At 50.1% G+C, this 13,874-nt stretch overlaps 1 protein-coding gene across 2 annotated transcripts in view; it reads left to right on the top strand.

Annotated features, from left to right (window-relative positions):
- The first annotated feature begins 4,184 nt into the window (after positions 1 to 4,184).
- Positions 4,185 to 13,874, top strand: part of NSFL1C (NSFL1 cofactor) — a 67,600-nt gene continuing 57,910 nt past the window's right edge. For both annotated transcript variants that reach the window (XM_029611325.1, XM_029611324.1), the window contains exon 1: positions 4,185 to 4,523. In XM_029611325.1, coding sequence (XP_029467185.1) covers positions 4,221 to 4,523 — 303 coding nt within the window. In that variant the 5' untranslated portion in view covers positions 4,185 to 4,220. The remainder of the gene's footprint in view (positions 4,524 to 13,874) is intronic.

Genomic DNA, 13,874 nt, shown 5'->3' with positions numbered 1-13,874 from the left:
GTGTTCGAAGGCCTGGACTGCTAGAAATATGGTCCGCAACTCAAGAGGACTGATGTGCAGCCGCCTCTACAGGCGCCCATGAGCCTTGCATTGATATGTGGAGCAGGTGGGCTCCCCGGCCCAGAAAGGACACATTGGTGGTGAGAATCAGGTCTACGTTTGGCATAAGCAAGGTCATGCCACCAAGAACATTGAAATCTAGTAGCCACCAACACAGAAAGGGCATCAATCTCATCAGCAGTGCTATTCTGGACGACAATGATGAAACTGGTTCTAGCCTGCTCAAAGGTGTCACTGTAGAGGCCTCATGAACAGATTGGCATAGGGCATTACATGGATGCCATGTGTCCCAGGAGACAAAGGAACATTCCAGCGATAGACCAGGACACTGAAAAGCAAGCCCCTTGAGGGAGGGAGAGATGCTGTGATAAATGAAGTATCCAGGAGGGCTCTGATGAAATCCAGATGCTGAGTAGGTACCAGGTGGGACTTTGGATAATTTATGATGAAGCCCAGACTGTATATGTGATGTACCATGCACAGGGCATTGGAAAGTGAAGCGTCTGCAGATATGCTCGAGACGAGCCAGTCATCAGATATATAAAGATGAGAATGTTGAGCCTGCGTAGGTGGGCGGCCACTACTGCAAGACACCTGGTAAACCCGAGGAGCCAATGAGAGTCCAAAGGGCAGCACTCAGAATTGAAAGTGTGAATCCTGGAGTGAAAAGTGGAGAAAATGCCAAGGGGAAGGCTGAATTGGGATGTGGTAATATGCATCCTTGAGATACAGCGACATCAACCAATCCTTTTTCCACAAGAGGGGAAAATGGTCAGTAGAGTGGCTATTCTGAACTTCTCTTTCCAGAGGTAAAAGTTGAAGTGGCTTAAGTCCAGGATGGGCCGGAGATCCCCCGTCTTCTTGGGGACCAGCAAGAAGCAAGAGTAAAAACCGGTTCAAAGTTGCTCCGACAGAACCGGTTCCACCGCCCGCATCTGCAACAGACAAGCAAGTTCCATCCTCAGTATGGTGGAGGTTCACAGGGCACTGAAGGTGATGGAAGTGGCGAGAGGTGAAAATCTAAGTAGTAGCCTCTGGACATGCTAAGGACCCATCGATCAGATATGATGTGCTTCCAAGCCTCCGAAAAGAAGAGAATATGGCTACTGACCAGCAGATGCGAAAGAGTTGTCTGTGGCATTTCTGAATTATCAAAAAGAAGACAGGGGAGGCAATGAAGGCTGCTGAGACTGACGTTGACCTGATTTTGGGCCCTAGGTCTGGCCGGGTGTTGAGAGCGAGCAGACACATATGGCTGAGAAAATAGCTGCAACTCTTGTTGAGGCCTGCAAGAATAACAAGAAGACTGAAAATGTCTCTTATGAGCAGGGCTACATCTTATATTTACTGTCAATGAATTTCAAAACAGCTGGAACAGAGAACAGAAGTTAAATAATGCATCACGAAGGGAAACAGCTCTGTAGCACTTAGGAGTTTGTAAAAATTGAAACACCCCATCGTACGTTTTAGCAACCGTCACTCCCCAGAAGGCTAAAACCATTGGACTCCAACTTAGCCAGAAACACCCCATACGTAGAGTCATCGGGGGAGTAGAATCCCCATTGACATCGGGTGAAGGAGAGGAAATATTTGACAATGAAAGCACAACTGGAGAATATAAAGAATCCAATGACTCTCCCGAAGAGGGTGGACAGGTAGAGGAGAAACAGCTGGATCATCGGAAGGCACCAAAGACAGTCACACCAGCCAATCTGTCATAAGATTTGTTATAAAAAGTGCCCATCGGGCCTTTGTATCTGGATCAGACAAATCAGGCACTACAGGAGCAGCAGGGGGCATAGAAGGAACTGGCTCCTTGCAGGAAATGGAAGAAGAGTCAACAAGACCAGCACTTCCAGTCTGGGAGAGGATCAGGAAAAAAGGCCTTAGACTCCAACAATGGTTCAACTTTATGCTGCGGGTCATAGTGGAACATCACGCTTTCAAACGCCAGTCCAGCTGCACGTTCAGCAAGGGGCATACGGTCTCCCACAGTGAAGTAAGTCGGCTGTATCCCTTTTTGTGGTTGAGCTGTGGCAGCAATATGAGCTCTTGGCATCTCTGCAGCCTTTGCTAAAGTGACATCGGCACCAACACCTGATGCCAGGATGGGTTTCAGTGCTTTTGCACCTTGGTGTGCATAAATGGTTTAGGCACAGGGCCGGCTACCAACACCTTATCAGATCTCTTGCCATTCTTCAACACAGAAACAGACTTGCTGGTCTTAGCGCCATGGCTATTCTTTGGTGCCTTAGTGAAGGCATGGGGGTCTGGGCTCGGTACCACCCACTGGCGCAGGGAGGATACTTTGCAAGCTCACGGGCCAGAACAGACATTGATGAAGAATAGCCCTAGTTCTTCAGGGGCTTTTGTGCCCCCGGAGCCCCAGAAACCACAGAAGACTTATTAGATCATCTGGCCTTATCCTCATGCCAAGAAGGTCTGGGAGTGGACGACCAAGAAGCCGAACCCAGATCATTTTCTGCAATGCCCACGTGGGCAGAAGAAGCACGACTCCTGGGTGGACTTCTGGGAATGATGATCAAAGGGGAAAGGATAGGAGGCCACCAGGAAAAAACACTATCCCTGCTCACAGCCCAGCAAGCCCTGTGACAAGAAGAAACAGAAGAACATTAAGGCAGACGCTTGGACCTGAATTGCAACGAGAGTCTCATATTTGAACTTCAGGTCCCTATAACGAGCCCTGGGGGGGGTGGGGCAATTCACCAAATCAGGCAGTGTTGGTGACAGCTAATCACCGTCTTGTAGCAACTGGAACAGGCAAACTCATAAGAACATAAGAAAATGCCATACTGGGTCAGACCAAGGGTCCATCAAGCCCAGCATCCTTACTCCAACAGTGGCCAATCCAGGCCATAAGAACCTGGCAAGTACCCAAAAACTAAGTCTAGTCCATGTTACCATTGCTAATGGCAGTGGCTATTCTCTAAGTGAACTTAATAGCAGGTAATGGACTTTTCCTCCAAGAACATATCCAAACCTTTTTTAAACACAGCTATACTAACTGCACTAACCACATCCTCTGGCAACAAATTCCAGTTTAATTGTGCGTTGAGTAAAAAAGAACTTTCTCTGATTAGTTTTAAATGTGCCCCATGCTAACTTCATGGAGTGCCCCCTAGTCCTTCTATTATCCGAAAGAGTAAATAACCGATTCACATCTACCCGTTCTAGACCTCTCATGATTTTAAACACCTCTATCATATCCCCCCTCAGCCGTCTCTTCTCCAAGCTGAAAAGTCCTAACCTCTTTAGTCTTTCCTCATAGGGGAGTTGTTCCATTCCCCTTTATCATTTTGTTTGCCCTTCTCTGTACCTTCTCCATCGCAATTATATCCATTTTGAGATGCGGCGACCAGAATTGTACACAGTATTCAAGGTGCGGTCTCACCATGGAGCGATACAGAGGCATTATGACATTTTCCGTTTTATTCACCATTCCCTTTCTAATAATTCCCAACATTGTTTGCTTTTTTGACTGCCGCAGCACACTGCACCGACGATTTTAATGTGTTATCCATTATGACACCTAAATCTTTCTTGGGTTGTAGCACCTAATATGGAACCCAACATTGTGTAATTTATAGCATGGGTTATTTTTCCCTATATGCATCACCTTGCACTTATCCACATTAAATTTCATCTGCCATTTGGATGCCCAATTTTCCAGTCTCACAAGTTCTTCCTGCAATTTATCACAATCTGCTTGTGATTTAACTACTCTGAACAATTTTGTGTCATCTGCAAATTTGATTATCTCACTCGTCGTATTTCTTTCCAGATCATTTATAAATATATTGAAAAGTAAGGGTCCCAATACAGATCCCTGAGGCACTCCACTGCCCACTCCCTTCCACTGAGAAAATTGTCCATTTAATCCTACTCTCTATTTCTTTTTCTTGAACGCCCGTTGTCAGCCAAATCGCAGTGGCGAGACCGAGTGTGAAGGAGAACGCGCGCGCTACTGCAGCGGCTTTCCCTGCGAACACAACTGCGCATGCCTGTGAAAGTTCGAGAAGGTCAGCCTGAGAGCTCAGGGCCTGACGTGGTCATCAGATGACGTCACCCAGCGCCATGACCAACATCCCGTCTACTCACGGAAACCCGCCGAGCAGGGCTGGAGGACACCGGAAACGGAAATGCAGGCCGTGTGCCCCGCGAGCAGGCTTGTTGTACGCCGGAAGCGGAAATGCGGGCGGCGTTCCCCGCCGGGCATGATTAGTGATGCCGGAAGCGGAAATGCGGACCGTGTTCTTCGCCGGGCAAGGCTGGTGTACGCCGGAAGCGGAAGTGCAGACGGTGTTCACCGCCGGAGCGCTGTGGCTGCGCACGGACGGAAGATGGCGGAACCGCAGGACGCGCTGAGGGAGTTCGTGGCGGTGACCGGGGTGGAGGAGGAGCGGGCCCGATTCTTCCTGGAGTCCGCGGGCTGGGACCTGCAGGTACCGGGAGTGGCGGTGGGGTCAGCTCCAGGGATCCATCCCATCGCCGGGAAGGAAATGCCGAGTCATTCTGGGACCTGGGCTGGACTTAACTTACACTGCGTTCCCCCGCTGCCTTCTCCAACCGGGAAAGAGAAAGAGACAGACACGGTGCCCTCCCCACTCTCCAAGAGAGAGACAGACAGACATGCACAGTGCCCTTCTTGGCCCCAGAGAGACAGTGTCCCCCACCTCCGAAAGATAGAGCAGACACACACACAGTGACCCCCTCCAAGAGAGAGACAGATATACACAGTGCCTTTCTTCGCCCGAGAGAGAGACACACAGTGCCCTTCTCACCCGCCGACAGACACACACAAAGCCTTCCTCCCCGACACAGTGACACACACAGGGCCCTTCCCCCCCGAGAGAGAGAGACCCACACAAACCCTGCCCACTCCGAGAGAGAGACAGACATGCACAGTGCCTTCCTCCCCGACACAGTGACACACACAGTGCCCTTCCCCCTCCTCCTCGTGAGAATGACACACACAGTGCCCTTCCCCCCCCCCCGAGAGAGAGACCCACACAAACCCTGCCCCCTCCGAGAGAGAGACAGACATGCACAGTGCCTTCCTCCCCGACACAGTGACACACACAGTGCCCTTCCCCTCCCCGAGAGAGAGAGACCCACACAAACCCTGCCCACTCCGAGAGAGAGACAGACATGCACAGTGCCTTCCTCCCCGACACAGTGACACACACAGTGCCCTTCCCCCTCCTCCTCGTGAGAATGACACACACAGTGCCCTTCCCCCCCCCCCCGAGAGAGAGACCCACACAAACCCTGCCCACTCCGAGAGAGAGACAGACATGCACAGTGCCTTCCTCCCCGACACAGTGACACACACAGTGCCCTTCCCCTCCCCCCCTCCCCGAGAGAGAGACCCACACAAACCCTGCCCACTCCGAGAGAGAGACAGACATGCACAGTGCCTTCCTCCCCGACACAGTGACACACACAGTGCCCTTCCCCCTCCTCCTCGTGAGAATGACACACACAGTGCCCTTCCCCCCCCCGAGAGAGAGACCCACACAAACCCTGCCCACTCCGAGAGAGAGACAGACATGCACAGTGCCTTCCTCCCCGACACAGTGACACACACAGTGCCCTTCCCCTCCCCCCCCTCCCCGAGAGAGAGACCCACACAAACCCTGCCCACTCCGAGAGAGAGACAGACATGCACAGTGCCTTCCTCCCCGACACAGTGACACACACAGTGCCCTTCCCCCTCCTCCTCGTGAGAATGACACACACAGTGCCCTTCCCCCCCCCCGAGAGAGAGACCCACACAAACCCTGCCCACTCCGAGAGAGAGACAGACATGCACAGTGCCTTCCTCCCCGACACAGTGACACACACAGTGCCCTTCCCCTCCCCGAGAGAGAGAGACCCACACAAACCCTGCCCACTCCGAGAGAGAGACAGACATGCACAGTGCCTTCCTCCCCGACACAGTGACACACACAGTGCCCTTCCCCCTCCTCCTCGTGAGAATGACACACACAGTGCCCTTCCCCCCCCCCCCGAGAGAGAGACCCACACAAACCCTGCCCACTCCGAGAGAGAGACAGACATGCACAGTGCCTTCCTCCCCGACACAGTGACACACACAGTGCCCTTCCCCTCCCCCCCTCCCCGAGAGAGAGACCCACACAAACCCTGCCCACTCCGAGAGAGAGACAGACATGCACAGTGCCTTCCTCCCCGACACAGTGACACACACAGTGCCCTTCCCCCTCCTCCTCGTGAGAATGACACACACAGTGCCCTTCCCCCCCCCCGAGAGAGAGACCCACACAAACCCTGCCCACTCCGAGAGAGAGACAGACATGCACAGTGCCTTCCTCCCCGACACAGTGACACACACAGTGCCCTTCCCCTCCCCCCCCTCCCCGAGAGAGAGACCCACACAAACCCTGCCCACTCCGAGAGAGAGACAGACATGCACAGTGCCTTCCTCCCCGACACAGTGACACACACAGTGCCCTTCCCCCTCCTCCTCGTGAGAATGACACACACAGTGCCCTTCCCCCCCCCCGAGAGAGAGACCCACACAAACCCTGCCCACTCCGAGAGAGAGACAGACATGCACAGTGCCTTCCTCCCCGACACAGTGGCACACACAGTGCCCCTCAACCTCTGAGAGAGATACATCCTGTGCTTTTCTCCCCCGAGAGACAGCGACATTGCCCTCCCCAACCCCAAAAGAAAGATGCACATTGCCCACCTCCGACAAAGATAAACACACACACAGTGCCCTTCTCTCTCCGAGAGAGAGACAAACAGTTTCCTCCCCACCCCCTGAGAGAAAGATACAGTGCCCCCCTCAGAGAGAAACACACAATGCCCTTCTCCCCACGTGAGAGTGACACACACAGTGCCCTTCTCCCCGAGACAGACATATACACAGTGTCCCTCTCTCCGAGAGAGAGACATAAACACTGACAGTCTCCTTCTGAGAGAGAGACAGTCAGTGCCCTTCTCCCCCCAAGAGGGAGACAGAGACACATAAATTGCTCACCCAATGAGAGATATACACACAGTGCCCTTCTCCCCAGAGAGAGAGAGAGAGACCCACCCAGTGCCCTTCCATCCCCAAGACAGAGACGCACACAGTGCCCTTCTCTTCCTGAGAGAGATAGTGCCCTCCCCTCTCTCTCTCAAATCACAGAAGGACCTACTCTCCCCCCCCTCCCCGCAAGAGAGACAGACACAGTGCTTCTCCTCCCTGAAAGAGAGACATACACATAGTGATTTCCTCCCCAGAAAGATACTCATTGCTGCCCACAAAGGAGACACAGCTGCCCTCCCTGAGAGAGACAGTGCTGCCCCAGAAAGAAAGAGACAGCGCTGCTCCTCACTGAGAGAGAGAGAGACACTCAGTGCTGCCTCATTAGAGAGTCAGAAAGACACACACACACACAGTGCTGCTCCCTTGCACTGAGAGACAGAAAAGATATACCAGTGCTGCACTCATCCAGAGACACATACATAGTATTGCCTCTCTTCCCCTGTGAGCAAGACACACACACACTCTATTCCCTCTTCCCTCCCCTTCCAGAGAGACAGACACATAGAGGTCCTGCTCTCAAAAGAGAGAGATACACACAGTGCTCTCCGCTATGAAAATAGACAATACTCCCTCTCCTCACCTCCCACTGAGAGAGAGATGCATGCACACACAGTGCTCTCCACCAAGAAAGAGAGCAACACATAGTGTAGCCCTCTCTCATGAGACAGAGACATACATATGTACAGTGCACCACACCATCCTACTCTGCCCCTGAGAGACGCACACAGTGCTGACCCCCGTCAGAGAGAGAGTGCTCCCTCCCAAGAGAGACTGTGCTGCCCCTTAGAGAGAGAGACAAAAAGACACACACTGCTGCTCCTGAGAGAGATACACACAGTGCTGAGACAGGCAGCCATAGTAATGCCTCCCTTTCCCCCAGAGCAAGCCACACACATACAGTGTTCCCTCTTCCCTCCCCCTCCAGAGAGAGAGACATTCAGAGGTCCTGCCCTCGACAGAGAAAGAGAGATACACACAGTGCTGCCCCTCGCCCCCGAGTGAGAGACAGATTCAGTAATTATAGAAAGTCTTGCCCCTCCTTGAAGATTTTTCACTTTTTGTAGTGTCGGTGTATCACACTTGCCTACATTTCAATTCGCTTTTTCTTCTCATCAGTCCACCATACTGCACATCTTTTAGGGCAAAACATGTTTTATTGGGGTTCAAAGACAAATAACGTAGTTAAAAGAAAAGAAAACCCTGAAATCCAACAATTGGATAAGTCTGCACCCTCCTTCCACCCAAATCATTACTTAGTGGAAGTACCTTTGGCAGCAGTTTCAACAGAGTCTGTTGGGCTAGGTCTCCACCATTTTTGCATGTCTAGATTTAAGAGCATAAGAATCGCCGGGCTGGGCCAGACCAAGGTCCATCAAGCACAGAATTCCTGTCTCGGACAGCGGCCACTTCAGGTCCCAAGTACCTGGCAGATCCCATAAAGTAGATCTAATTCCTGTTTCCCACGCTCAGGGATAGCAATAACTCTCTTTATTCTAACTGGCTAATAACCTGTTACGGACTTTTCCTCTTTTAAACTTCACTGTGCTAATCGCCTTCATCACATCATCTAGCAAAAGATCCCACAGCTTGATAGTGCGCGGAGTGAAAAAGCACTTTCTACGCTGTTTTGAATCTGCTGGTTGTTAGTTTCATGGAGTATCCCCTTGTTTTGATATTATTTGAAAAAGGTAAATTTGATATGATTTATTTTAATTGTCCTTTACTCGTTCCACCCCAGTCATGATTTTATAAACTCCTATCCTGCCCCTCTCAGCCGTCTCCTTTCCAAGCGCAAGAGCCCTCGCCTGCGTAGCCTCTCATCACAGGAGCGATGTTCCTTCCCCTTTATCATTTTGGTCACCTCCTCTGCACCTTTTCTAGTTCTGCTCTGTCTTTCTTGAGATGGGAGACCAGAACTGCACACAGTACTCAAGATGCCATTGTATTATAGCACAATACAGAAGCAATGAGATATTTTGTTTTATTCTCCCTTCCTTTCCAAATCATTCCTGTCATTCTATTTGGTTTTTTCACCACCGCCATGCACTGCGCAGAGGACTTCAACGTATTGTCCAAGGTCCTTTTCCTGGGTGGTGACTCCCACTACAGAACCCAGCATCGCGCACCTGTAGATGAGATTATTTTTCTCTGTCTGCATCACTTTGCACTTTTCCTCATTAAATTTCATCTGCTATTCAGCTGCCCAGTCTCCTCGTCTCACAAGGTCCTTCTGCAGTTCCTCACTATCCTCTGCTGTTTTAACAACGTTGAATAATTGTGTGACATCTGCAGATCTGATCACCACACTTACTGTTCCTTTTCCCAGCACAGGTCCCACTACCAATCCTGTGATACTCCTCTAACCTTTCTCCATTTGGAAAGCTGACCATTTACCCCACCCTCTGTTTCCAGCCTTTTCATCAGTTACCAATCCGCAATAGGACACGGACTCCTGTCCCATCACTTTGTAATTTCCTGAGGAATCACTCATGAGGGACTTTGTCAAATGCCTTCTGAAAATCCAAATACACTTTATCAACTGCCTCGCCTTTATTTACATGTTTTACACCCTCAAAAAAATTCTAAACAAGTAGTAAGATTCTAAACAAGTAAAATTCTAAACAAGTAGTAAACCGGCATGATGTGGTTTCTAATCATGAATGCCGGTATAGAAAAACGCTAAATAAATAAATAAAATAAATAAATAAAATAAGACAAGATGTCTCCGTTCTAAAACCATTTTGAATCTTCTCCACTAAGCCATGTCTGTCTATGTGACTGGTGATTTGTTTATTAGAATGACTTTGCAGGCTCGGATGTCAGGATCACCACTCTATAGTTTCCCGCATTGTCTCTGGAGCCTGTCACCGTCATCAGAAAGCTTGGCCATTTTAAATGAAAGGTTCCAGATTACTAGTAACAGGTTAGCGACTTCATGTTTTAGTCCTTGGAGGTGAATGCCATCCGGTCCCTGTGATTTGTTACTCTTTAGTTTGTCAGTCTGACTGTTACAGCCTCCACTGTCGCAGATATTTATTTTAGTTGCTCAGAATCTCCACCATTAAAGAATGTTTCAGGTGAGGGTATGTTCCCATCATCCTTCTCTTGAAGACTATTATTATGCACAGAAAGTAAAGCAGTAAGCGCTTGCTTACCTCAACAGTTTCCATTCAGAACAAATTGGAGAAAATTCTGTTTCACTCAGCGCACAATTAAGTATTGCCAGAGGATGTGGTGAAGTTCCTGGAGGAGAAGTCCATAAACTATTAACCAAGTAGACTTAAGGAATAGTCAAACAGTAGATAAATTGCTGTGCAATAGGACATTGGGCTTGCTGGACCCTTGGTGTGACCCAGTATGGCAGTTCTTATGTACAAAGTCTGCATCCTGCCTGGTGCTTCCTCCTCCCATCCTGGGCCCCATGATCCTCCCTAGGCCTGAGCATTCCCTTCCCCAGGGGAACACGTATGGTCAGCTGAGTTCTGACTAGCTGACTTTTAATGTTGACTAGGCTAGATGCCTGATCTATTAAATTATGTGCCCCTTTACACACACCCCCACCCCTCTCAGCTCAACCTTTCTGGTTTGACTGCTTGCCTGCACCAGAGACAACACCTGGGAAAGAAAGGCTGCATTCTCATTGTCCTTCCCAGCCCTGCGTTGCACTCTGAAGATGAAGAGCAGGAGAGCTGAAAACCAGCGCATATCCCTGATGTTTGCTTGTTTCAGGTGATGGCCGCTTTAAGTTGTTTTCAAAGTGGGATATCATAGACAAACATTCACACAAGGGGTTGGTGGTCAGTCGCCCGTGTGAATTTGTGGTCCAGTAAATAATAACAGAAGGCCTCTAAGGCCCATTTTATTGTCGAAGCCTCCTTTTAATTGTGGAGTGCCATTTCTCCCTAGGCAGTAGCTTTCTCTTTCTACTAATGAAGGCCATCAGATGTTCTTGTCCATTCTTTTTTTGGGCCAAGACTGCTCCCAGTCCAATGTCCGAGGTGTCCATGTGCACGTTGAATGGCCTTTTCAAGTCAGAGCTCATTATGATTGATTCCAAACCTATAGTGTTCTTCAAACCCTAGAAGGCCTCTTCTGCCTCCTTGGACCAGCTGACCTTCTCCAGGGCCTTCTTTTGTAGCACACAAGTGAGGGGTTTGGACCTTTCTGCGAAGTTCAGGATGAATCGGTGATAGCAGATGAGGCCTAAAAGGGCTTTCATTGTACTCTTGATCTGGGGAACTGGTATGCGTGTAATGGATTCTGAATTGTGCCTGCGGATGAACTTTCTCAGGGGGTATCCCAAATACTGCACTTCTTGAGGTTAGCACTTTTGCAGCACTGCCTCTGTAGTTTTAAGTGAATTGTTCATTCCATGTACGTACCCAGATCAGTCCAGACTTCTGGGTTTTGCCTCCCTGCCAGCAGATGGTGACAGAGAAAGTCTCACTGACACTGTACATAACCTAGCGTGCCACCTGCAGTCCCTCCGTATTTCTCTGTCTCCAGCAGATGGTGTAAAACCTGCAGTCTGGAGAGAGAGAAAAAAAAAAAGATTAAAACACAAAATTTCTGAGGGGGAGGGTGGGGGGAAAGGGGAGTGAAGGGCTCTGGGGGGGGGGGGCTGCATCGTGAGGGCGGCAAGCTTCGGCTGTATAGTTTCTATAGTCTGGTTTTCTTTATTAGAGACTATGATCTCTGAAGTATTGTACCTCTTCATGTGACCCTTCACTCTATATGTTTTAGTTCTATCCGTTGACAATATTGTGTATTTACTGTTTTAAACAAATAAAAATTGTCAATTATAAAAAAGAACCAAAAAACCCCACAAAATTTCTGGATCCTCCCAGGGGGTTGTGAGGTCCTGGTGGGGCCATACCTCCAGGTTTGAGGTGGACAAGCAGGGGGTTGGTGACCCCTCTGATAGCTTGGTCCGGAGGTCCGTGAGGGTAAGAACCAATTTTCCTGTCTTCACTATTGAAACAGGATGCTAGGCTTGATGGCCCCTTGGTCTGACCCAGTATGGCATGTCTTATGTTACCTTCTCCTGGAGGCACACCTAACTAGTTGGGTTTTCAGGATATCCCTAATGAATATGCATGGAACAGATTTGCATACCATAGGCCTCCAATGTATGTAAATATATCTCGTGTATTCATTGTGGCAATTCTGAAAACCCAACTGGCTAGGTGTGCTTCCAGGAGATGGCTGAAAAAAGGAAAATTGGTTCTTACCTGCTAATTTTCATTTCTGGAATACCACAGATTAGTCCAGACTCCTGGGTTTTGCCTCCCTGCCAGCAAATGGAGACACAGAAGAGTTTCACTGACAATGCCATATAACTTACTGTCACCTGCAGTCTCTCAGTATTGACCTGTACCCAAGCCAAGATGTTAAACTGTTGAACCAGCACTAAGAAACTTGAATCCAAAACTCCCACCCTGAGCAGGAGGAAAGTGAAGTCGCAACAAAAAATGGAAATTTCCTAGCATGTAGCCAGATGGACTCAGGACCAATGGGTTATTCTCCCCTACCAGCAGATGGAGATGGAGTCAGGTTTCAAAGCTGACATCACCCTAGATTCACCCCTGCAGTGACCTCAGCTCTTCAGTATCTCTCCGTCTCCCAGCAGATGTGGATGTGCTTTCCCTACGGGGATCGCTGTACTCTTTAGAAGAGGAAATTCTACCTTCAAATTTCTACTTAGAGAAGACTGAGCCCCGCTCTCCTGCGGTGATACCTAAGGGTCCCTCACCCAGTTGAAAATTCCTGAGGTGATTTCAGAGGTCCCTCAGAGGTTTGCCTTGGTCCGACATGGACTTTGCTGCTGAAGCAGCTGAAAGACAGTGAGTGCAAGAAGCCGAGTGTGACGGTGACAGCCTAAGCCCTCTCCCCCTGCAGCTGGAGACTGTCTCTGACTCAGTCGGTAAGCATTGAGTCCAGGTAAGTAGCGAAGAACTCCTCTGATTCAGAGACGTGGAAGGGCTTCGGTAAGTCTTTCCTCCAGTCTCCTTGCTTGGTGCGCTGTACCGATGCTATTCCCGACCCCCGATAGCGCGAAGGAAGGGTGTTTCCGAGCGGGTTGAGCGGCCCCCCCCCCCCCCCCCGATGGGCTAGGCCCTGCTTTAGACTCGGTGGGCACCCCACGTGGTAGGCCGTGGCAGTGCCATCTTGCGCGCAGTTTTGTTGCAGCGCCATTTTCCCCCCATTGTCGGTATGTGCAGTGCAGGCCGACCCTTGTGTGCATAACTGCGCACATAACTACACGCACAACTGGCCACTCAGATTTGCGCACGCCGAGTCAGGCCTGTACGTGCTTGAGAGGCACTATCTGGCTGAATGCACAAGCTACAGAGTATTATAGCCCCAGCAGCAAAGAAGGCTCAAAGGACAGTCCCTTTGTGCTGCCTGCCATATTAGGGCTGTGCAGCCTGTACTGGAATCCTTCCTGTGTCAGCACTGTGAGGAAGCCCTTGGACGGCTGGACTCTCAGAACTTTTCCAAGTCTGGCCCTTCCCAGTCAGAGGATGGGTCAGCCTTGACCTTATCTGGCAGCACCCCAAACCTGGTCAATTCCAGGGCGGTGTACCACCCCCTCCCCCCCACCCCGGGGAGCTGGCAGTTCAGCGGCATCTATCCCAGTTCCTCCAGGGCTAAATATGGACCCAGCAGCCTTCTCTTGGTTGGAATTCTTTCAGGGCCTTACAAGCCTTTGTCCAAGCGCAGTCGGCTACTGCAT

Source organism: Rhinatrema bivittatum, chromosome 8, assembly GCF_901001135.1.
Source record: "Rhinatrema bivittatum chromosome 8, aRhiBiv1.1, whole genome shotgun sequence".
Taxonomy (NCBI): Eukaryota; Metazoa; Chordata; class Amphibia; order Gymnophiona; family Rhinatrematidae; genus Rhinatrema; species Rhinatrema bivittatum.
This window is presented reverse-complemented; position numbering and strand designations above follow the sequence as displayed.